Raw genomic sequence first — 24981 nt, forward strand, 5'->3', positions numbered from 1 at the left:
TTGATTCCAGGGGTAGGTTATCATTTCTCTCTACATGTGTCCCAATGTTTTTCTTTTTTTTTTTTTTTTTTTTAAAGCAGAAAAACAAATGAACTTTCACACTTCTCATCTATGCAAAAAAAAAAAAGAAAAAAACAAGTCTAGAGAAGGGATCAGAAGCCCATGGCAGGCAAGCAGGATCTGGCAGATGAAGAGCTTGGATTGCTTGTTGGGAGGAGGGTGTGTTAAATAGTTTATAGGGGAGGAAGGGCATGTGGTCACTTTAGAGTCTCCTACTCTTTGCCCTTGCCACTAAGTAGGCTGCTTCCTATTAGTATTTAGTGTTTGCAGTGGTTTTCAGTGATGCCCACTAAATGAAAGGGGGTACAGAGCAGGGATGGTATTGGATTGGAACAGGAAGAAAATGAGTGCAGGGGATGAGCAGCTCATGGTAGTGGCTAATTCAAGTGCTGGTTTGCATTTACAGAGTTGTCTGCTATGTAATTCAGGCCACATCAGCATCTTAGATCTGAGGAAGGGAATGTAACGTCCAAACATTCAACAACTCATCTCGTAGAGCAACTGTACAAAAGATACCACAAAATAATTCTGCTCTCATACCAATAGGAGGGTAACTCAACATTTCAGTACATTAATAGAAGTCCTGTGGTTTAAAAAAAGTGACAGCACCTTGCTGTAGGATATAATTCAGTGCTAGCTCTGATACTGCCAAGTTTTGCACACAAGATTAAGCAAGTACATAACTTTACTTTTAAATGTGTAGAGGACAAAGGACTGTTGCCAACAATTTTATAACATTCAGATTCAATTTACAAGTAGCAATTTACAAATTAATCTGTCAGTGGCAGGTTTTTAAGTTTTAATCTAAAATGTATGTAGTGCAGTTTTCCAAGTTAGTGTCTTAAAGCTAAAGCCTCATATACTCCTTGAATATTATTCGTTAAAAATTTCAGACAAAAAAAAAAAAAAAAAAAATCAGCCGCACCAGTTAAAAAGGCAGGTACTACCCACTCCACATATCATCAGTTCTATTCTACAGTAAATGAAAGCTAAATTGGGGTACTTTAATCTCAGCTTTATAAGCGGGTAACTATTTGCCTATATCCCAAGGAAAGTGGAATAGCTAAATACTGATTTCTCAAACAATGATGTATTTGTATAAATGCAGTTATTCCTACGTAGTCAACTGGAAAAAGTGTGTCAAGTCAAGCATCTGCTACAGCAGTTTGAGCTAGTGGTTCATCAGTTTCTGTTGTCTAGCAAATATCCTGTTCAACTCTGAACATGTGCAAGTTGCAAAGCTGCTTTACACGCTGTATCAGATATCCATTTAGATCACTTTGTTCTGAAGTTACTTTAAATATTTAAGCCATCCATGTGAAAGGACTTGCATCTTTAAGTGGAGTTGAGAAACTTCATATACTCCCATCTCACCCTCATGATGTGGAAATCAGTTTAAAAAACAGCTTAGACAACTGAAAACAGGTATACCACTATAAAGGAACGTGTCTGATATCAAATATCGCTCTAATATTCTTGTAGCCAAAGAGAATGACTAGTTAGTTAACAGATTAAATACCATACCATACCATCAGACAGCTGGAACTGCCTTTAAGTCCTAGACAATCAATGTTGTTTTAAAGTGACAATTATTATTACTAAAGTTTCATGAGCTTGGCTTCAACCCAGATGGCAGGACACCTTAAATTACCTCCAAGCATTATTAGGCCTTCCAAGAATTGTAGCATCCCTAGTCCCAGGCAGCTGCTACACCAGCTATAGTGTAAACTAAGAACTGGAAGCCCCAAGTCCTAGTGCCCAGAGACAAAGTCCTAGTGACACTTGCTCCTGTTGCCTCTAACAAAACAAACTATACCGTTCTGTCACTATTACCATCAAGAGCAACTTTCCTTTTTGAGGGAGGTTGTTGTTAATTTATAGACTTGGCAAAAATATTTAGGAGAAACCATAACACAGTAAACTTCCTGAATAATCATAACCAATATCTGGCTGACATGCACACTCACTCGCTCTCCCCCATTCCAGCCATGCTGACAGTTCTCCTGGCACAGCCAGCCACTGGCATGGTGGAGCAGCTGTCAGTTTACCAACCACCTGCAGTTTCCATCCAGAATATTTAAATGAAGGGCTTTAGTAAAATAGATAAAATGTCAAACTGAAGCATTGTGGATATTCAGAATCTATTTAATAGTGGGACACTGAAGAGACTACTACTACACAGTTTTCTAGAGCACATTAGATTTTGATTTAAGCAGTTGCAACTGGTGTAGGAATTTCTGAAAAAAATAATTTGGTCTCCTATATTCTACAGTCTATACTTTACTGCATCAGTCTAATAAGTCATCTCAAACATGTAATACCAGGTTTGTGCTAGCTGGCCTAATCTTTTGCTGAGCACTTCATTCTTCTAAAATGCAGATAAAAAAGTGTCAGTCAAAAGGAGGGGGGGAGAATACTATAGGACTTCAACTTTAAGCTTTGTTGCACTTAAATACAATGGGTACTAACAATTTTACACAGTTTATGAATGATTGTTGCAGTTTATTCAATACTAAAAAATCCTCATGCTGATACAATAAAATATTTTACAATGATCAATTTTTAATGCTTTATTCGTTGATTAAAAGAATATACATTTAACATAAACCATACAACATCAGTCATCAATTCAAGCATTCAGCTGGTTTCCTTACACTTTCTGTCAGGAGTTTTTTTTTTTTAATCTGATCACATTTATAAGATAAAATCTCACCACATCTGGCATATACACACACTGTGCCAGTGGATTCACTCTACTGATGTACATATAAAATCCGCATGGTATGTGCTCACTGGAGACAAAACAGCGCACACCTGTCAAAAGGTCATTTTAATATAAGATGGTAAAACCATTTGTAAAACACATATAAACTTTTTCCATAAATAGAATCATATCTGGACATCTGTTGCATAAATTGTGTTTTCCAAAGCTTACAATAGAGCAGCCAGGTCTCAGCACTGCTGGGCACCCACGTTGGCCACTTACTTTATTATTGCAGACTGTCCTTTAACATTAAATGCACAACATTCGTACCACTTAAAACTGGGGTCAGGTGGAAGTCTCACAGAGACCACGTCTGTACCGCGGTTGCCCTGAAACAGTTAATCGGCTTTTAAAGCCTCTCAGATATAACAAGATTTTAAAACATACTTCATGGAATGTTCTTCATGCATCATAGCAGCTCATACCTGTGATAGAACAAGCTTTGTATTCGCTTTCCTCTCCTTCCTTTACATTCACTATTCACAGTGAAACAGGTGCATGTTTGTTTAAGAGTTCTGAGGTTGCTGACTGAGCCACAGCACAGCTGTGTACCACAGGTCGAAATTCGACCTTATATATTACAATCTAGCAGTATCTGGCTGGCCAAGAGATGGCCTGCCCCTGCCAGCATGTGGGCACTTCTTCATTTTTAATCTATTCTTTGGCAGCTGACACAGGCGCTGACAGAGAAAATCCAGTGACTTAGTTGCTAGGGATTTCACGACTAATGTTTGTTTGCAAGCATGTACATTGAAATTTGTGTCTTCATTGTTATGGTTTTTACCCCATTGGAGCATATGTTCATTTTCCGTTGAAATCTGGGCCCAAAGCTAACTTGTATGGAGAAGCTGATAGACCATGAGAATAAGCTACAATGAGTTTACAAAGGATCAGATATCCTACAATTTATAGCCTAAGTCTACAAATTCAGGTGAGTTTCTGAAAAGCTACACAGTGCTGTAGACTACTGTGTAATATCTGAGAGAAAGGGAGTGGGAGTAATTCATGCTTCAAAAACTGCATGTGAAATGGAAGTGAAAGTCTACCATGAACTGGCATTGGGAAGTAGTATTTTCCTGTGTTTTTCTTAAGCTCATTAAGTAGCATGCTACCAGCTTATGCAACAAGGATTGCACAAAAAAATTCACCAGGCTATGGATATGGACATTAAGAAGAATTTGCTCCTGAGCACAGAACTCTGACCTAAGAGTAAAATAATTCAAGATGCAGAGTTAGTCAAAAAAAGAAAGGAAAAATAAAAGTTAGCCGGCAACCTCAGACAACTTTCGGCTGTCTCTCTAAGGTTTGGTCGACAAGTCCATTAACCGTGAAAGCCCTAAACATTGCCACTTTCAGCTTCTAAACCAATACCCGACTACGTTCTTTGATCAAGAAGTAGAATACACATATATAATTCTATATAGCTAATACTGATTAAACACAGCACAAAAGGGGTTAATTCACACTACTGAAAAACATAATAGGACCCTACTTGCATATGTAACCACAGGAACTGTAAATAAAAAAGAGCTAAATGCCTTCACTGAAGCTTTGCATCTCTCTATAAAAATGACGAGTTGGCTCAGTGAAGACACTGAGTAATTCTATGTCCATGACTGCATGCCAAGGTCGACCCAATCCAAGGGATACCTGCTCAATGAGGTTATGTACTGGATCCACATCCTGATCAGCTAGTTCACCTTGGTCGAAGTCAATGCTTTCTTCCGTGACTTCTAAAACTTTCAAATCAGAGCCACGAAGACGAGCGATTGCAATGAGGTTATGAGCCCACACAGTGTAACCTTTTAAAAGAAAAGAGAGAAAAATAGTCATTTCCTGTAGGACCCCTTTCCAAGGTATAGAATTTGGCTTTGTGGTTTACTCTTCAACGATGTTGATGGGGTGTTTTGTACAGTATCTTAGTGGAAAGGGGAGAAGATATTTGAGGCTGAACTAGAAGATGCCTGATGAAAAAAGGAATGAGAGTTTGACCCTTTCACTTACCGCTCCTGGAGCTTCCCATGGAAGCCTGAGCGAAAACATTTTTTAGTCAAGGGCATTCACAAATGTCTGCTTTGCCAGTTATCACCTAAGAAAATGAAGGAATTCCAAGAGTTTTGCTATGCTCAAATAATGCTTACCATCTCTACCCAAAGTAACCATAAGTCTAGTGCAGTAGACTAAAATATCATACTATAAGGAACTAGGATACCAGACCCACATGAGGACATCATTTTTAGCAACTGCTTTCCCAGAAAAATTAAATAAGCGTAGCCAGTAGCAGGGCAGTATTCCAGTGAAGTGCTTACTCAAAGAAGAACAAACAAACTTGAGACAATGTGTGTTGCCATTCAGGCCCCAGTGAGGTACAACTAAGTTGTAGGCCCAAAATAAGTTGAAAACTCATGTTTACAAAATCACTCCCTCTCTAAACAGGTGTAAGGATTATACAAAAAGACAAGACAGGCAATATTGGTAATTTAAGATAATCTAAACTAACTAAACTGATCTGAGAGAGACTGTTGCTTCTGGAAGAATTAAAAAAAAAAAAAAAAAAATCAAGTCGTCCTTTCCAAATTCTTAAAAGCTACATATCCATGTCATGACCTGCTTCAGTAAATTCACTTGGTTGTTACAGATTCTTGGCTTTATTTTTTCAACCAAATGGCAAATCATCTGTACAGGCAGCTTGGTGGCAGGATAGGCTCACACTCTTTTCTCAGCCCAGGCAAATTTACTAGAAACAATTTTTTTAATTTGAAATCAGAGTTAATCTATCTGATCACCTTTTCTGTGCTAGACATGTTATTAAAGAAGAGAAATGGCTCTAAATTGCTTTCCCTAATCAGTTGTAAATTCTGATAATGTAATTTTAAGTCCTTGCTTATTGACCAGGATCACACATTTTAGCTTTTCTATCCCTCTATCTACATGTTTACTGAGTGAACAAGTGCCAACATTAGAACATTCATGATGGACACACTGGTTTGTTAACTTGCAGCTATAGGCAAGTTTTGTATTGGAGAAGACCCCATATTGTGAGCAAAATTACAACATCCACGTCAAATCAGTTTTTAAAAATTCAGTGGTAAGTGCTCCTTTATTTTAAAAACAAACAAAAAAACACTTACCTAACTTACAAGTTGTTGCATAGGCCCCAAAATTGGTGGCCTTGTGGAGAAATAAAAAGATTAAAGAAGAAAGCAAATGGAAAAGAAAATGTCCTAGGAAAGCTGGTTGAATCTCCCATGCAAAAGGATAACTCACAGCTGTTCATGTGGGACAAACTAGTTTGAATTTGTAACTTTTAGCACTAAAAATAAAAGCCTTAGCTGCTTGAGCTAAAAGGAGTAGATCTCAGACATACAAACTATTTGATGTGGGAATGGGCTCCACTTCTACAAATCTGGTTGGCTGAATCTGTAAGAATCAACTGATGGAACCCTTTAGTGGCTGGTCTTCATAAAGCATATGCAGTCATGTTACAGCATGAGTTACACATTAGCAATTTTAGGAAACCTGTAACATTAATTTAACATGACCTGGCGGAGACAAACCTGTTCAATGAAGGTGATGACTAGCCAGTTAGTTTCTCTTCAGACCTTTCCACGTATTAATTCAATGCTAGCTGTAACAACAGCTAGTGACTAAACCAATAGAAATAGTGCTTGATGGCACTCAGCAAGGCACAGACATCTTGGTCCATTCCAGTCACACAAATGTACTTTACATTACTCCACCCCACACATTACACTTGAAGGAACATATTCCCCAACATTCATCTCGTCTGCACCATGCAACCTCTGCCACTGTAGCTATGCCAGAACAGCTAAACTGGAAGTCTTCCACTGGTGTAGGTATACATCACCTCCACAAACAACATAAGCTAAGATGACAAAGCTCTTGAATAATATTGTTGTTTTCATACCCAAGGTTTTGCCAGCATGGCTTTCAGCTGGAGTCAGCTAGACGTGCTATCTAGACAACCAAGCTACATTAAGCTAATGGAGACTTCGTCTTTGTTCACTAATGCTTCAGTCTGGCAACTGCTGGTAGATCCTTACAAGATTAGTGACATCTCTTCTGAGCCTAGTTTTGCTGTTGTCCATATAGATTTACAATCAGGAAATAATTTGTGATAAGCAATAAATACCTCCAAGTCTCAGATTTTTCAAACACAATGTAGAGCTATCTACTCTGCTCTGAGCCTTTGTTACCCCAGGCAGCATATAAATCAAATAAATAACTCAGACAACAAAACACCTCCCCACTTTCTAAATAAGCCTATAGGCCATGCAATTGTAGATGCCACATACTTTGATAACAGTAAATCTTTCACTCATCCTGACCTATATAAACACCCAAGTAAAATCTTAAAGGAAAACAGTCACAATTGTTTACAATGAGTAAGTTTAGTTGTATTCAATTTGTTAGGAAGAATAAATACAAATTAGGATATTTATGCTTCTGTGTTTTGAAGACATGAGAATATGTTTTCAATATCTGTATGATACAAGCTGTGCTTTACAACATGCTGCAGGATTTTGGGGACAGTAATAAGTACTCATTTATGAATATAATTTGATTAGAAAGGCTAAGTATTATAAAAAGGACAAAGAAATGCACTGTGTTTGTCCACAGAATTACCTACCATGTACTGCTAGGAGAGAGAGCCTTGTGCACCTCCATGCTAATAAAACCAGGGGGTCTTCATTCCGGTTGTCACTAAGATCAGGGAAGCCAGACATATCTATCACATCATTCATTAGTATAAAATGAGTGAGGAACTTGTCGTACTGCCTGGATATGAGGTCAACAACAGCCCCTGAAACGCAAGTGATGTAGCTGTCAAAGTGAATCCTCTCTAATGGGATACTAGGCTTAAGAATCCTTAGCATATCATCACTCTTGACATCAAATGCCATTATGTAGACCCGGAGATTAGTGCTATTGCGTGTCAGTGCCTTCCAATTCTCATCTTCTGGCATGTTGTCCAAGGACTTGTGCATTATGGAAACATTGTGGACCAGAAGAGACAGTCGATGCAAAGGCACATGGTTGCTATCAGCCAAGACTCTTGCCATTTCAGCTGTAAAATCACAGAAATCCAAGGCGAGCGAGCGCAGATTCACAAAGCGCTCCAATTCAACTGCAGTGATAAGAGTGGTATTTCCAGGGATGTGGTTGTCCAGTAAACTCAGATGTTCCATGGTGTTGGCAATGGGGTTTGATAAAGAGGACAGAGATGTGGGAGTTGCTATTTGCAGCATAAACCCACAAGACAGCCATTTTAGTTGCCTGCTATTGCCCAATATTTCTTCAAACAGTTGCTGTATTCTGCAAACAAAACATAAGCAACAACAATCCTGTTAAACATCAGTCAGTCTTACCAGTTGCATAGTATTACTCAAAAATGATACTACTTTCATTTATGTCCAATTCCATATATGTCATTAACAGTCAGTAAGAAGCCTGCAGGATGGACTGCCTGCAGATACAGGGCCAAAATGATGCACCGGCCCTAAATACAAGTGGTTTTGCAATTACAAACTCTCTTTGGGAGAACAAATCATTTTGAATCTCTCTTACAGGAAGTGTTGCTCTTTGAACTGAAGATTCCAATATTTTAGCTTTCTCCAGATTTCAATTTTTTAAAATCCATTCAGTCATTTTAGGTTTGTGCAACTATGAGACTGTACCACTTAAAAATGCTTCCTGTACTCAGATACCAAAACAGCAGGATCTCTCCCATCTCAAACAGCAAACCTTCTAGGCACAGCACATCATCTTAAGAGCTCATCAGTGCTTTCAACTATATTGAGAGAAATTTGGATTTGTACAAGTTTGAAATGCACTACCTGACCATGCTAATTAACCTGGTTTTCCTTAATATTTAAGTATATACAATAGCAAGGCTATTGGAATATCTGCACCTTCAGCATGCCAATAATTCTAGGAGCTTCATTGGAGAGGAAGATTTGGATATGGCTATATTGTAAATGTCTTTAAAAACAGATTCATATTAACCACAGAAGAGTAGCAATAGGCACATATCCCATCCCTGTCACCATGCTTTTATGAATGGAATGCTTAAGTTAGATACCTGGTTCAAACAGTGCACTAAAGTCTAGAAAAAAATGGATTTGGATAAGTTGTCCCGAATCAAACTATGCAACCAAACTCTCTCTAAAAAGAACGCATTGATCATCATTGCCCATAGCTGTCAGACCTCTGTTTCTCCTCACAGGTATTCTTTGAGCATGCAGTTACATTATAAGTTTTTGTACATGTGTAGATTTGTGTGCACAATCTTGAGCCCTTGTTAATTCAAAAGGAAAGAGATTAGCATTGGCAGGAAAGGGGCTGATTCAGGTTAACACTGCTGCCTGAAACATCAAGGAATACACGCTATGCAAAACCCGAGGTACTTTAAATGCAACAATAACCAAATATTACATATACATATCATTGTCCACTGCATAGATTCACGACCACTCAAGCACAGACTTATGTAAGAAAATCCAGGTTTGCATGCATACATTAAATGTCAAAAGTTACTATCTGTGTGCCTGAAGAAGAATGTCTTGCATGTGAAATCTTATCCGACTCTATCCAAGATACACAATTGGTCAAAACGTATCACTCAAAAAAAGCCTTGCTTCTCACATATATATCTTTAGAAAGATATATAAAAAAAAAAAAAAAAAAGTGTGCTCATATGGCACACTCGCTGTATTTTGTAATGTTCTATACAGCCATTCCTAAAAAACATTTGTTATTTTAAACCTTTCTTCTAAATTAGGCTCAGTAGACAGTAATTTTATCTTGACATGCATGTATGTTCATATAATATTACTGCATATGCCTAGCTCAGAGGGGGAGGGAGAAATTTAAGTGTGCTTCTCTAGTGATTTAGACTGTCAAGTCTTAAAGCAACAATGCTCATATAGTAAATAATACATTTTCCTTTTGAACTCACACTCCGACTTCATTACCACAGCTGCTCAGCGATGCCTAGTACTGTTCTCCACTAAAGAATACCTCACCCAAAACAGGTTTCTGATCAATCAAGACTCAAGAACACAGTAGGCAGCAGTGAGATTATATGGTTCCCTAGACTTAAACCAATAACACCCTTCTGTCCACAAAAACCTATGCATCTTGAAATAAGAGACAGCTATCTAATGTTGAGCCAAAACTCCTTCAGTTTAAAGGCTGAGGATTATCAGTTAAGCCAGGGCTGTTCAACTTCCAGTCAACCAGAGGCCACATGGGCCTCACAAGGCAAGAACACTACACTGAACCCATCAAAAGCTGCTTGCCACCTTGGCAGCCCTCTAGGCTCTCCACCACTGTACAGGCAGCCTAGCAACCCCGCTACACACACAGCCTTATACCCTGTCCCCTCCTCCCAGGCACACACATTCTGCAGGAAGCTCAGTTTCCCTTCCCCACAGTGCATGCAGTCTGGGCACTCCAGCCCCCTCCTATTATGCCACCCCACCCCCAGAAGCAAGGGCAGGGAGTATTAGCCAGAGGAGGGCAGGGGAGCTTGGAGAACCTGGCTGCCAGAGCAGTGAGATATGTCCTGGGAGTATGTAGGCCACATGCAGCCTGCAAGCCACCTGTTAGACAGCCCTGAAATCTTGCCCTAATAAACCACATCATGCCCTAATAAAAGGGAGGCCCAAGAGATGTAATCTGAAGTTACATCCAACGGGCTGGGGCCTTTGTTCTGGTGTCTGTCTCCATGCTTTCCTTCTCTAACCCCATACCAAAGACTATGAGCCTGGCAGCAGAAGCAGCATCCGCAGGGCCAGGGACAAGGCCGAGAGACTCTCCATGTCCTGGTTTCCAGCCCCATGAGATTTCAAAGCTACTGGCACCACCCAACTCCTCAGTGAAATTCTTGCTGGTAAAAATGAAGGCTTGTCCATGGCCCATGTTCTACAGGTTTAGCAACAAAGGTACCAATTCATCTAAATGTCTCTCCATCTGTTATTTTATAAGAATTTCAATAAAAATTCCAATCATTTATCTTTTAATATAGCTTTTCATAATTTAGCACTTTTATTAAGTCTAAATGTGCTCCTCTAAAGAATTCCAAAGTGCACTTCAAAACTACAGCTTGGAAATAGCCACAACTTCCATCACATCCTAGACCTCTTGCATGGGTTGCTACTTAACTCCAGGCTTGTCTCCTTTAAGGTCAGAAGGCAGGTTCTCTTTCCTTAAAGCCTGTGGAGTTACTGTAAAGCTGAATATAACCCCAAACTCCCCAAAAAACAGAGAAGCAGAGGGGTTTGGTTTTTCTTGTTTTTATAATATCAGCATATAATTACCATAATTAAGCACGATGCTTTAATTTATTCTCTTCAAAGTATGTTACATAATAGCCAATATGGATATTTTACAAACTATCAAGAGAGTATTATTCTGGCAGTACAGAATTCTAAGGCATTTCATTTTGCAGAGAAAGTTTCGAAGTGTCAAGGTTGACTGAAGATGTATTAAAGTGAACTGTTATGTCACAAAGGCTGCAAACAGTCAGCTAGCTACTCTCTGAGACATGATACACTTCAAGCCTAAAAATGATTACACTAGGGAAAACAATGGTTTAAGAAACCAATTAGAAATCTTTATCCAGACCAGAACAGTAAACGTATCTTAAAGTTACCCATCTCAGTTCACTTCTGTATTCATAATTGTTCATTAAAACACTACTCTCACAACTAGCACTAACTGGCCTCATCATTCATAGTACAGGAGAGAAGCCAAAGACTGAATGGACATGAAAACTAAAATAAATTTTTGCCCTTCAAAGTGGGCCCAGTTAGGATGATGAAGGCACTGAATGGGGCTGTACAAGCATTATCCATACCATGCTTCTCCAGGTGAATTAAGAATTGTGAAGCCAATTCATCACAAACACTAAATTCACTTAATACAACTGAGCCATTTTTAATATCAGAAACATTAAGAGTAAGCCACTGAACTGCTTAAGTTATTAATATATTCACATGTCCAAACCCCTGCCCCAGGCAGGAAAAGGACCGAGGTCAGACGACCCCAGTCGGGTGCCCATCTAAGCCTCTTCTTGAAGACTTCCAAGTTAGGTGATAGTACCACCTCTCTTGGCAGCCCATTCCAGATTCTGGCCACCCTTCCTGTGAAGAATTTCTTTCTAATGTCAAACCTGAATCTACTCTCCACTAGTTTGCACCCATTATTCCTAGTTACTCCTTCCTAGGGGTGCCCTGGTAAATAGCATTCCAACTCTCTGTTGTCCACCCTTGATAAACTTACATGTTGCTAAAAGGTCTTCCCCCAGACATCTCCTGTGAAGGCTAAAAAGATCCAGATCTCTCAACCTCCCCTCGTAGGGTTTTGTACAGAGGCCCCTAATTATACAAGTGGCCCTCCTCTGGACCCTCTCCAGATTCTCTGCATCCCTCTTGAACTGCAGCGCCCAGAACTGGACACAGTACTCCAACTGTGGCCTGACAAGTGCTGCATAAAGGGGGAGCATCACCTCCCTCGATCTGTTGGTCATGCATCTGCTAATGCACAATAAGGTGCGACTGGTTTTGCTGATGACTTCGTTACACTGTTGGCTCATGTTCATCTTGGAGTCAACTATGATTCCAAGATCCCTCTCCCCCATTATGTAGTAACGTAGCATAGTGGTAAAAGTTTCATAAAACTGCATTTCAGTGGTGAACGTAAGCTTTTTTTTTTTTTACTTAGAGTTTGTAATAAAATTAGACTAAACAAACACCCAACTTACCCAAAGCACTACAGAACCAGCACTAAGTTGTCACAGTAAGAGAGTAATGGCTGCATTTTGTTTAAACAAAAAGTGCCAAAGCCTGCTTAAAGTCATTAGCTACCACTGGGCACAGAATCCTAGCAGCTCTCAGTTGGCAAAGATTGTACCCACTGTAGAATTCTTCTGGAGATTCCCAGAAGTTTATAATTATGATGCAAGTACCTGCCCGCCCCCGCCCCCCCCCCCGAAATAAACAAAAACAGACAAATACCTAAGTGTGTCACATTCACTAACCATTTGCGGCCTGAATCTTCATGGAACTAACCATCCCTAATTGGCTTTAATGGAAGTTGAATGCATTTGGCATCCCCAGGAACTGCTCAGTATATTGCAAAAATCAAACTCCAAAATAAAAGCTAGCTATAACCAAGCTTCACACCATAAAATATGATATTCCTTGGTGTACATAAACAGGAATTAAAAATCCTGAGAATTATTTCCTAAAATAACTTGTGCCAGTTCAGTTGGACTCCCATCATATTTTCAACAAAAAGGAAAACCTGCCAATTTTCTTTAGGAAAAAAAACTACCCTCAGAATATGCAGCTTTCTTCTAGCAATGATAAAAAAGGCACTATTTCATATCTGTTCCTTCTAACATGTTAAAACAAGAGTCAGCGTAACAAAGACACCTGAACTTCAGGTTAAATCATGAATAAGTTTTTGGATAGGACTTCTAAAACAACATTTTTCTTGCTATTTATGAAGTACATATCACTTAACAGAATTTACTGTTTAAAGAACTGACAAAAAACAGAAGCTTCTGTTGAGCCAATTCTTAAAAATACTGATAAATCAAATGTCAAGGGGCTGAGAAATCCACAAAAAACAAGAACATCAAGAGTCAGAGCTTTTACTGCAGCTACAACTTGTACCTAGGTACTGCAATACAGCATTATGTGTTACATAATACTCCATGCCTGCATTACATAAACTGAGCAGGACCTATGTCTCAGCATGTCTACTATTTGAATGCAAAGATTATTTTCACAGTTTACAGGTTTCCCATACACTAAATCAGTCAATATCAGAATAGTTCCAGAACTTATTTAGATACAGGTTAAGATAAGAACTGGAGAGGACCTACTCATCTCCTAGAGCCTGGAATTAATGGATCTTGTTATTAACCTGCTTTGACAGCTTAAAAGAGCTGACACACAGAGCTTGTCTATTTACCAATATAGGTAAACTAGTGCAACTCTTTTGTGAACAACTTATACCAAAAAAACCCAACTACCACCACCAACAGCTTCCCCCACCTTTCAATCCTTTCCCAGGTGACACAAATCAAGATAAATCCTTATAAACTGGCTAAAACTAAATTTAGACTGGAAATCATAAGAGGATTCCTACTGAAAAGGAGTAAAGTTTTGGAGGAATAAAGTTTAGTTTTCTGAGGGAAAAATAAAAGTGGTGGGAACAAAGAATCTGAATTGTTTGGAGATGGTTAACAAATTTGTGGAAAGGTGGGAACAGACATGGGTGCTCTTGGAATAGTGTGAGAGATATGTAGATTCATACATAAGGGTTTCTGCTGGTGCCTGTAAAGGCCAGAAAAAATCCCTCCCTCACCCCCCAGTCCTCTATTTTCTGGCCCTTTTCATTAAAGTATTGAACAGTTTTATACTCCCAACCCAGAAGTCATTCCTTACAGAACAGCTTTGTAACATTTGTGGGCAGAATGCAAACTTGACTTGTAAGATGCTCGTGTGCTAGGTGTGGACAGCAGGAAAGCTTCAAGGGGTCTGATCCCCAGCCCCTTCCCCGCCATTTGCCCTGAGGCTCCAGTGCCAAGCAAAATGCCTATGGTATGCCAGGAGTTGCCTACCCCTGTTATAGAACAAGACCATCCACATAGTGTTTGCACTGATTTTACTACATCAGTTTAAATCAGTGGTGCTCAGCTTCTGGCCTGTGGGCTGAATTCAACCCAGAGGGCTCCCCATGCGTTCAGGAATTTGGCAGCAAGGGAGCAGTGGTAGTGTTGTCACAGCCCTAGAAGCACCATGCCAAATAGCAAGCGTAGGGTCACTCCATGGCCAGATGTGGCACATCAGATCATGCATGTGGGGCTCAGACAGTGCACTGGATCTCAACTCCATGCTGGATCTGGCCCATGAATCAACCCTGCGCCACTCATCCAGTCCACAGTGCCAGATGATTGAGCATTGCCAACTTAAGCTATATCAACTGCTTTAGAGCCAGCAGTTGCAGGAGCGAAAGTGCTGCGTCCAAGGCAGAGAAGATTATATTCTATTACAGTTCTTACTTTTTTGCTAGTGTGTACAAGAGAACTTACTGCTTAATCTTTTTGCCATCTGGGTCCACCTTGCTGAGGTATGTATTTGATAAACTTCCATGTTGCTGTAGAATGCTGATATCCCCAAAAAGGCTTAATTTCTGGAGGTTCCTATTAAAAACAAGGCAAAAAAAATAGACTGTTTTGTGAATAAAAGCAAGGCAACTATAGGGAAACCATTCTTGGAAATTTTTAAAATAGACTTAAGAACACATTAATACATAGGCAATCCAGTTCAGTCTTAAAAAACACCCCATTGTTCAACAGGTTCAGACAACATAGAAATTTTGAATAAAATAAAGTTGATAACCTGAACTTTTCAGGGGGGTTGGGGAACAGTTTGACTTGCTGAAACCAACTGCAGAAACAAAATACCTGTTCAGTTTTGAGGAACTGTACTAACATGGCCTGAGTATGGATCTCTGTCCAGGAGAACGTTACCAGGAACAATTCTTCTGATGCTTGAGCCTGTTGTCTACTCTCAGTCTTACAGATTAAAAATGCTGAATGACGTTTAATATATTTTTACATTTTGTGACCCATGAAAGTTGCACTTAATCTTCAAAAACTACAATGGGATGGAACACAGCACAAAGATCTAAGACAGGAAAGAAGCAAGCCTGAAAAAAAGTCTGCATTTAATTTACATTATGTCAAAGACAGCAACATCAAATTATTCCAACATGATTCACTGAGTCTGATGAGATGGTTGTTGGCACACAATAACTCTCAAATGCATTTTAAAGGACTACTAAAGGAAAAAAAAATTAAATACATGATATGAATGTCTCAGCATAATGTATTGTCAGTTTCACTTCCTCCTTCTCAACATCTCCTCCTGTGTTCCTTCTACCTTCCAGGAAGGAAGAGAAAACAAGATTTTTAAAGAATTGTGACTGGAAAACTGTAAAGGTTGGTTTACAATATTTCCAAGGGAAAGTGTAGTACTTAAAGCTACTTTAACTTTTCAAAAGAAATTAAATTTCAAACATTTTCTAAATACTTTATATATATAGCAGGTTAATTTTTTTCCTGGGCCTTCAAAATATTTCATCTTGATAATTCACTTTCCAATAAACTGTGGAGGACTGCAAGAGGAAGACTGCATAATCCTTTTAGTTTGGACACTAATTTAATCTGCAGTTTCTGTACTAGAATTTATTAATGCCTATTTCTGCTGGTTTACCAGTCATAGACTGACGCTTCAAAGCAGTTCCTAGACTCAGTCTGATCAATGCTGCTGTAGATATTAAAATGCCACTGGCTCTCATCTTTGCTAGTAGATACTCTCCTTATATTATTGAACATATTCTTGCTGCATATTATACATGTCAGAACAATTATGTACGTAGCTCCAAGATGCAACAAACATCTTCCCTCGCTCTGCAAGAAGCTGAAGTAACATGACTGTCAGTGCTCCTGCAAAATGGCACTCTCTCAGTCACACCGGTGCTGATGTTGCCAAAAAAGAGAAGCAATAAGCAACATATTTCTTATGGCCATTATTTTTGCTGAAGCATACATATCTTCAGGACTTAACAGCTTTAAGTCCAGCATCCAAAAACCCTTTTTCCAAATGTGTTATACAACTAGCAGAGTCTCTGGAAGCCAGTGCTGCAATGGCAGAGAACCTCCCACAGTGAAAACACTGTGTTACTAGAAATGAATAGAACATTACAATAATTCACCTGCTGCAGACCCAGGCAAACAAAGTTGCACCTAAGATTAGGGGAGTTGAGATGCAATCTATCATGTTTTTATATCTAAGCACTGGTATTACAAAATATTCCTGATTCATTTATGACCTAACATTTTCAATTCCAATTTCCTGACAAGTGTCCCCCAATAGCAGTTGTTGCTTATTTTAGGCAAGTGAGCAAGGCTCTATCACTGATCTGGTACCACACAAAGGTCAGCAGCTAATTAGCCCTGCCCCTTCCCTGAGCTCTACTCCCACCCCCTGGATTGTCTTCTGCATTTGCTACCGATCTGATTTTATGGTCACCAGGTAGTTGAATTCACAACTGATACCACACAACTGTCAGCAACCTAAGACTTGTGAAGTCACTGAATCCAGTCCATGGACATGGGGCTTTGACAACAGAAAGAAGCGATGGCCATGGGCACTCTCCCTGTGCTGCTGTGGGGAGGAGAACCAGCTACAAACAAGTCTTAGAACCAACCCCCTCTAACCCAAGGTGGGTCATTCTGGCCCACTGCCAGAAAAGGTTGCCTACTGCTGCTATAGATAATTAATAAAATGAAAACAAAAGTGATGAGATGAGGTCATGCTCTCCCCCGCTTCCCCCATGCCTGCTTAATGGAATTGACACAGATGGACTGGCAAAGGAAAGGAACTTTTTTTTCCTTAAACAGAAATCCAAGGGCCTGTCATTATTAGACTGCTGTTATGCTATGTTCTATGCAGACACGCAGAGGCAGTCCTGCCCTCCCCCAAAAAATGAGTCTTTAATATCTCTAAGTGGCAAGATATTCTTTACTAGCTGATATTTTTCTTGTTTCTTTATCAAAGTTTATCCCAACATACTAAGCAGTCTATTCTCTACTAATTCATTGCACTGAAGACCTGTAGATTTACTTGTTATACCTCTTTAAAAAAAACCTGGCCCATCACACACTTCACATAGGTCCTGTTTATATTCAAAGGTCAGACAATGGTAGAGATGACCATTCATCACCTGTACTAGCATTTTCATGATTGCTACCTCAGTTAGAAATAGCCTGTCCCAGATTGACAGTGTGGGGAAATGGGGGAAATTCTCAATACAGATAAAGTCATTCTGACTGGTTAAATTTAAATCCTAGTAATCCTTCAAGACAGGTGCTCCATTTTGCTGACATACTGGAGTTTTAATAAAATCTGAATCCTTGCTCTCTACACAAATATAGATCAGGCAGATCACAGAATTAACAAGCTAGTTTTCTACAGGGAAAAGAAAGAAGACAACAGGCACTAACTTCTTCCTACTTTTCTGAGAGCAGCAAACAGGTAAGAATCTACTTGTTGATTTCACCAAGGATTTTCTCCTTTCCCCTAATCCAAGAAACAATTCTCCAACTGAAAAAGAAATATCCACTTATAAAGTATTAGATATCCTGACAGCCTCATGACCCATCACAAGTTAACTTTCTTCCAAGCTGCCACTTAAGATTTTGTGGGTTCAAGAGAATCACAGAACTGGACCTCAAAAATAATTGATTCCATTGTAGAAATACCAGATTTTAAACTATCCCAGGCAGATGCCCGTTCAGGTTCTTCTTGAAAACCTCCAAATGAAGGAACTCCTACAATGTCCCAAGGCAGCCTCTTCTGTTGTTTCACAATTAAAAGGTTTTTTTCTTTGATCTAAATCTGCTTTGCAGAAATTTAAATAAATTGTCTCAAGTCCTGCTTTCTATGACAAGGGAGACTATTTTTTCTGTCTTCTTTATGGCAGCCTATGAAATGTTTGATTAGTGTTTTCATGTCCTGCTCCTCTTAATCTCCTCTCCAAACTAAACATAAGTAGTTCCATCAAAATAACTTGTATCCCAATCCATTTATCATGTTCACTTTTTGGATCCTCTCTAGTTTTCCACATCTTTCTTAAAATGCAACACCCAATACTGGACACAGTGCTTCAGCTGAGCCTGACCAATACCAAGAAGAGCGGAACCATCACTTCCTGCAAACAGCACTTCTCTTAATGCAACCAAGATGTATTTGCTTTGTTAGGACAACACATTACAGACTCGAGTTGTTCGTTATCCACCAGAACCTCCAGATCCATTTCCTCAGTGCTACTGCCAAGCCAGTTACTCCCATTCTGTATTTGGTTTTTCTTCCCTATTAGTATTCACAATTGTCTGTTAGTGACCTCTCAGTTTGTTGCTATAGAGAGTTACAAAACTGTTTTTTTTTTTTTACTTTATTAAAAATAAGTAGGAGTAAATTACTACTAGAACACTAGATCCTTTTCAATGCCAATAATACTCAGTAATAATGAAGCAGCAGTTTTCTACATCCAGCAGACGCTCTGAAAGAATAGGCTGCTGCTGTTTCAAAATTAGGTTTGCAGTGACTTTGCATCTATATACCTCTAATACAAAACACAAGTCTTAAAAGACTGTTTCTTAAATGCAAGCAATTCCAGCATTAAGAATATCAGCATATTTTCTCATTTGTTTGCAAGTGTTAAAATTGCTTAAGCTTCCAGTCAAGGTGAATTGCACAGAACATTTTTAAAAGGCCTCCAACAAAGACTCATCAGCTTTAACATCAGATGTTTTTAAGTATCTGAAACTACATTGTACAGCCAATGAACATTTTAGCCAAGGAAGCATATGTTACCTTATACGCAAAAGAAAAAAAAGAAGCTTCACTATTTTTTTACTTTGCAAGATAATATTTCTTGCCTCTAATCATTTGGTATTCACATCCCGAGCCACACAGTCATCCGAAATATTTTTTCACTCTTATTCTCTGAATTACTGTACTATTCAATACAATTCTGATTTAAGATCACAAGAGGGTACAGTGTTGTAGCCATGAGGTACTGGAAATGTGGAAAACAAGGGGGGCTTTTTAGATTTTTTTTGTTTGGGGAACGGGGTGGGTCTCTTTTATTGGACCAACTCATAGTTGATAGGGATAAGCTTCTGGACACAAAGTGTCCTTTCTTAGGTCTGGACTTAAAGTAGCTACAATGATCTTTTACCAAGAAGTTACTCAAAACGTTAAAGACATCTGAACAGCAGATTTTGACTTCTCTGTTCGTGACAAGAACTGAACAGAGGTGTAGAAGAAACAACTCGCTACTAAAACCTTCCTCATTCCTACTGGAACATTAGGGTATGGACAGACAAACAAGCTAGACCGGGTGAACAGGAGGGTTGAGAGGTACCATACATCAGCAGCTCCACATATGCTCCTACCTCACTATAAGAGGAAAACGAAACAGAAAGGAGCTGTCTCAGTTTATTCATGCATAAGCATACATGGAACAGTTACCATAGAAGAGCTGATGCAAGATAAGGGTTCCTCATGTTTCAACTCAGCAAAATGTTTCCCTGTCCATACCCTCAGATGCATTCCAATGGAGAAACCAGAAATTCTGCAAATCATACTTCTCAGATCTCAAACTATTTGCTTCCTTTTGTAAAGTGCTATTTGTCTCCCTTTCACAGTTAAGGAAACTAAAGGAAAAGAGATGGTGCAACTTGCTCTAGGTCATGCAGGAAGCCAGTAGCAGGGTTAGGAAGAGAATCATGGTCTATGTCTCAGTACCTTCTCCAATTACATATTTTTATTTGCATCTCTTACCAGTTCCAATTCCCACAGCTCAACTCTCCTTATTACCCAAACCCCCTTTCCTTTGCAATCCTATGAACAAACTTCTAACTTGGAGAAAACTGTTACCACTCACCTTTAAGGATTAACCTTGCTCCTGAATAATCAGGAGCTCATTACCACCTATCTTGCATACTGCTGTGTTTCTTCAGGGCAAGATAAACTGTGAATCAGTGTCCAAGGGCAGAATGCAAGCCATAAGGATACTTGTTTGAAACACTTGTCTTTAACTCAGTATTACTATTTTCTTGTGTCTGGCTTATTCAACAACAACAAGCAGCCTGATGTACTACCTGTTTAATTTCAAAACAGAGAAGCAGCATGTAAAGGAGGAAGGAGAGGAAGGAGCAACTCAAAAATACCAAACACTGGCAATGTGAATAAAAATTGGATTTCATTTTTGAAAATGTACGTAAAATTCTATAGCAAAATACCAGAAGAGGAGTTGTTTCTGTTTTATATCCTGCGTCATTCTTGAGTTCTGCAGTCCTTGTAGAAACAACCATTTTAGCCATAACCTTAACCATGGAATACAACTCAAGAGAAGAGCATGTTATGACAGGAAGTGAGGAAGCTAATAAGATTTATATTTTAGTGAAACTGCAGCATTTTTCATTTGGGATTTCCATATATTTATTTTAGAAGCCATTGTTTAAAGTTTGTGATTTGGCTAATTTACCAGTAACTTTTAAGACCACACGTTATTGCAATAAGCTTTAATACAGAAGCATATAACAGCTACATGCAATTCCACAAGTTATTCCACTGCATAAAAATTCCCATGGTACAACCTACCAATACCATAATATAGAGCTGGAAACCAGCATATGTCACTCACTCTGCCAGTTCTACTCAATACTTTTACTATGGTTTCTGTACATACTGTGTTTGGAATAATGTGTGAAGCTATACATTTCAGAGACTTTACTGAACTACTGGAGTTAAATATAAGGAAGATTCATAGGACAGTCTTCATATCAAGGGACACCTGGCTGCTTCTTAGCAACAAAATAAACCTCCTTTTGCCAAGGGACCTTTAAGTGGCAAGGCATTTTTCCACCACAATCCACTTGATAGGAAAAAAAACCAAAACCTGCAGGGACCTGCTATTTAAAACATGTTTTAAATTTTAAACTGTATTGGTATATGGCAAAAAGGAAAAAAGTTTACTCCATTTTTAAAGCATTCATCAATACGAAAAAGGGTTTAAAATGTATATTTGGTAAAATACTAAGGCAATTTAGAGTCAAGAAGCTTCCAAGCCAACACAAGAATAATGTTTACAGATGTGGAATAATGCATAGCAATAATTCAGTAGCAAAATTCAGTAATGCTATACTGGGTATCACAAACAGTGGGGATTTTTCACTGGACATAGGGCTCAGGAAATCAATTTACATTAAGTTCAATGTTGCCATACTTGTCAACTACTGCATTTATAGTTATATTCTTATAAAAATATATTCTTTATTATCAAAAAGTGACAGAAACTGGGAAGTCTCTTGTTCTATAGACTAGAGAAGTTGAAAAAAAAGAAATCAATTCAGGCAGCAGTGTCTGCCTCAAATACCTCTGACAGTTACTGAAGTGTTAACATCACTTCAACATTTTTCACTTAGGGGCTGACAGGAGATGAATCTTCCACAAGCAGGCTAACAGGTAAAAACTTCTGAATAACAGCACAGCAAGACAACTCTGCATTATTAGTAAGTGGAAGGAGAGAGTGCAAGGGATGTACTAAATATAAAAGTGAGGGCCCTTAACTCAGACCTCAAGCAGATTTGAGGCTTTCAGAAACAAGCTTTGTGACTCTAAGCTATTTCCCTTCCAGCACAGGAAGTACCTCTGAGCTAACTGCATTAAAGTGAAAACAAGATACTTCTTTCTCACCTGCCAAACATATACTTATTTCTAACTAAGGAAGGATCATATTATATTATAAGAAGAGCAATTTGAGTTTTCTGAATCATTGTGCTCAAACTTCCTTAAGCCTCTCAATCTTGACTTGTGTTAGAGTGACTCAAGCTTATACTTAGAGCAGTAGTTCTCAATATTAGACTCACAGCACCCCTCAGCTCTTACACTTTTCCTTGTTTTTTGACTACAGAAAAATAAAACAACTCTTCTGTTACAAGGAACTCAGAAAGACCATGACAGGTCAAAATGTTTTTTACACTACAGATTCATATTTGAAATCTGTGTTTATCATGTTTGCACACCTAACAGCCCAAACACTGTGTGGCACCCCGCAGCACACTCAAAAGGATAAAGGCATCCCAGGGTGCCATGGCACCTTTACTGACAATCACTGATTTAGAACTCTCTCTCCCTTTTGTGTGACAACAACAGAATAATATTCTTTATTTCATATCCTGAGAACTGGTATCAAAGCACACACAAAGGTACATGAGCACCTCACATTTTTTTATATTTATTGTAATCACAACCTTGTGAATTCAAGGAACTACTATTATTACTGTTCTAAAGATTGAAAGGGCTGCAGCTCTGAAAAACTGAATGCCTAGGTCACCAAGGAAGTCTATGGCAAAACAGAACACAGCCTGTCTCCTAAATCCCAGGCTAGGAGTCCAACCATCTCCCTGTCTTTCCAAGACTCTCATTCTCTTTGATCTCAAGAAGTCACACATTTCTTTAAATATATTTCTCTCCCTAAGTAAATAAGCTTCCCTGTATAAGACCAAATAATTTAAGGATTTGCAGTATATCAGAAGACAGCCATCATAATTACACATTATTTTTCAGTAACAAATTTACATAGCAACTAAAGAGTCTAACTAGCTTAAATTTAGTATTTACTGTGGAAACAATCCCCCTCCCCTTGCACACTACCAATATAGTGCACACGTTACTTTCAGCATGCTGTATCTGCTGGGTCTGCTTATGCACAAAGAAGAAATACAGAGGAACACAATCTGAAACTTTTGCATAGAACAGTCTTTTTAGATTTAGCAGAGTTCAAACTTATAAATTCTGACCCCCTCAATGCCAGATTTCTTGTTCCTGACAAAAATTAATTCTTGCACAGCTCCAACTGTCCTTGTCATCTGCACAATGGGTCACTCGTAAGTGAATCCACATCTATGCCTTATTTTATATTGATATTCTGCAGCTAGCATGATAATACAATGCAAGATGTTTGTACTGCTTTAAACAGCATAACCATCACCCTGCCCAATACCAAACCCCTTGAAAGCACTAAGTTGACAAGTTGTTAATACAGGACCTTTCTACACATTTCAGTTAAAGCTGGATAGAACTAAGCTAGAATCAATACACATTTTCAAGCACCAATTCTGTAGCTGGCCAGCTCTTCTTACAGTTGGACAGTCATTTTTATTGAGTGATAATTACTTTGTACATGGGGGTCAGCTAAATGTATTGTGCAATTCATCAGTTGCATGACAATTACTTTGCCCTTGTGGCCAGTCTTACTTTGCATGTGTGGCTGGTCTAAGGGTACCCTATGATCCACCAGCTGCTAAATAAGACCAGATGCAAGGGCAAAGTAATTATCATGCAACTAGTGAATTGCATAATACATTCAGACTGGCCCTACCTACAAAGCAAGACTAGCCACTGGGGCAAAATGACTGCCATGCGTGTGGCTAGTCTAAATGTATCATACAATTCACCACCTGCATGATACTTACTTTGCCCTTGTGGAGGATCTTAGTCTGTACGTGAGGTTGGTCTAAATGCAGTGCGTGATTGAGCAGGCAGTTGTGTGATATATGCAACATGTGGCAGGCTCAGTATTTCAAAAAGTGAGTACCATAAGAACTGGAAATATATCAAGCCACATCACAGGTCCCAACGATGATTTCAGACCATTCCTCAAACACCAGCTTTCATCTACATGGTCTCGCTCCTGCTCTCATGGTCTCCCTCCAGGATCCTGCCCGTTTTCTTTTTACCTTCCCCCTGAAATCAACTGCCATACCCCCAGTAGCCCCTCCCATAACAGGGCAGCTAACTGCTATCCCGTGGGCCTCAAGTACATGTTAACCTCATAGGTCAAATAGGCCCCTTTGCCCAAAGTCAGTGCAGCACCTAACTACACAGGAGCAAGACCTTCAGAGCTTCCTGCTGCCCCAGCCACACAAGTCCTTTCCCCACGCTGGTCTCCCTTAGGCAACAGGGGGTGATTTTGCTCTCCTGAGCTCTTGGGCAGGTCTCCCACCTCTCCCCTGCCAGCTTCCTGGGCCCTCGGGGTGGAGAGGGAGGAAAGGTGCCAGGGCCCCGCGGGAGCAGGCGAGGTGGGGCCACTACCTGTTGTGGCGGACGCTGCTCAGCACGCACAGCACCAGCTCCAGGTAGGTCCTCAGCAGCTCCAGCCAGCGCGGGCACAGCGGCGTCTCCCCATCGGCCGCTGCTGTCCCCGGCCCCGCCACCGCGCCGTCGCCCGCCAGGCCGCCCCCCCCGCCGCCGCCGCTGGGGTAGTTGTCGGCGGCGAACTGGACGCGCAGCTCCCGCACGAACCAGCCGCACTTGCGCATGAGGAAGTCGAGGCGCGGGCGCTCGGCGGGGCAGACGCGCAGGCTGAGGCGCAGCCGGGGCCACAGCGCCGGGTAGAAGAGGCACTCGCGCCAGTGCGAGCAGGCGGCCGAGGCCCGCAGCCGGTCAGGCGCCGCCAGGAAGGAGAAGATGTGCACCACCAAC

At 39.8% G+C, this 24981-nt stretch overlaps 1 protein-coding gene across 1 annotated transcript; it reads right to left on the reverse strand.

The window, feature by feature from the left end:
* Positions 1-940: 940 nt before the first annotated feature.
* On the reverse strand, positions 941-24980 carry FBXO33 (F-box protein 33; the record flags this gene model as incomplete). Its single annotated transcript, XM_019551128.1, has 4 exons — positions 941-4626; positions 7476-8161; positions 14952-15062; positions 24592-24980. Coding segments are annotated over 4 exons (1458 nt in total), but the record flags the coding sequence as incomplete, so codon positions are not given.
* Between the last annotated feature and the right edge of the window lies 1 nt (position 24981).

This window comes from Crocodylus porosus, unplaced genomic scaffold, assembly GCF_001723895.1.
Source record: "Crocodylus porosus isolate Cpor-Errol unplaced genomic scaffold, CroPor_comp1, whole genome shotgun sequence".
Classification (NCBI taxonomy): domain Eukaryota; kingdom Metazoa; phylum Chordata; order Crocodylia; family Crocodylidae; genus Crocodylus; species Crocodylus porosus.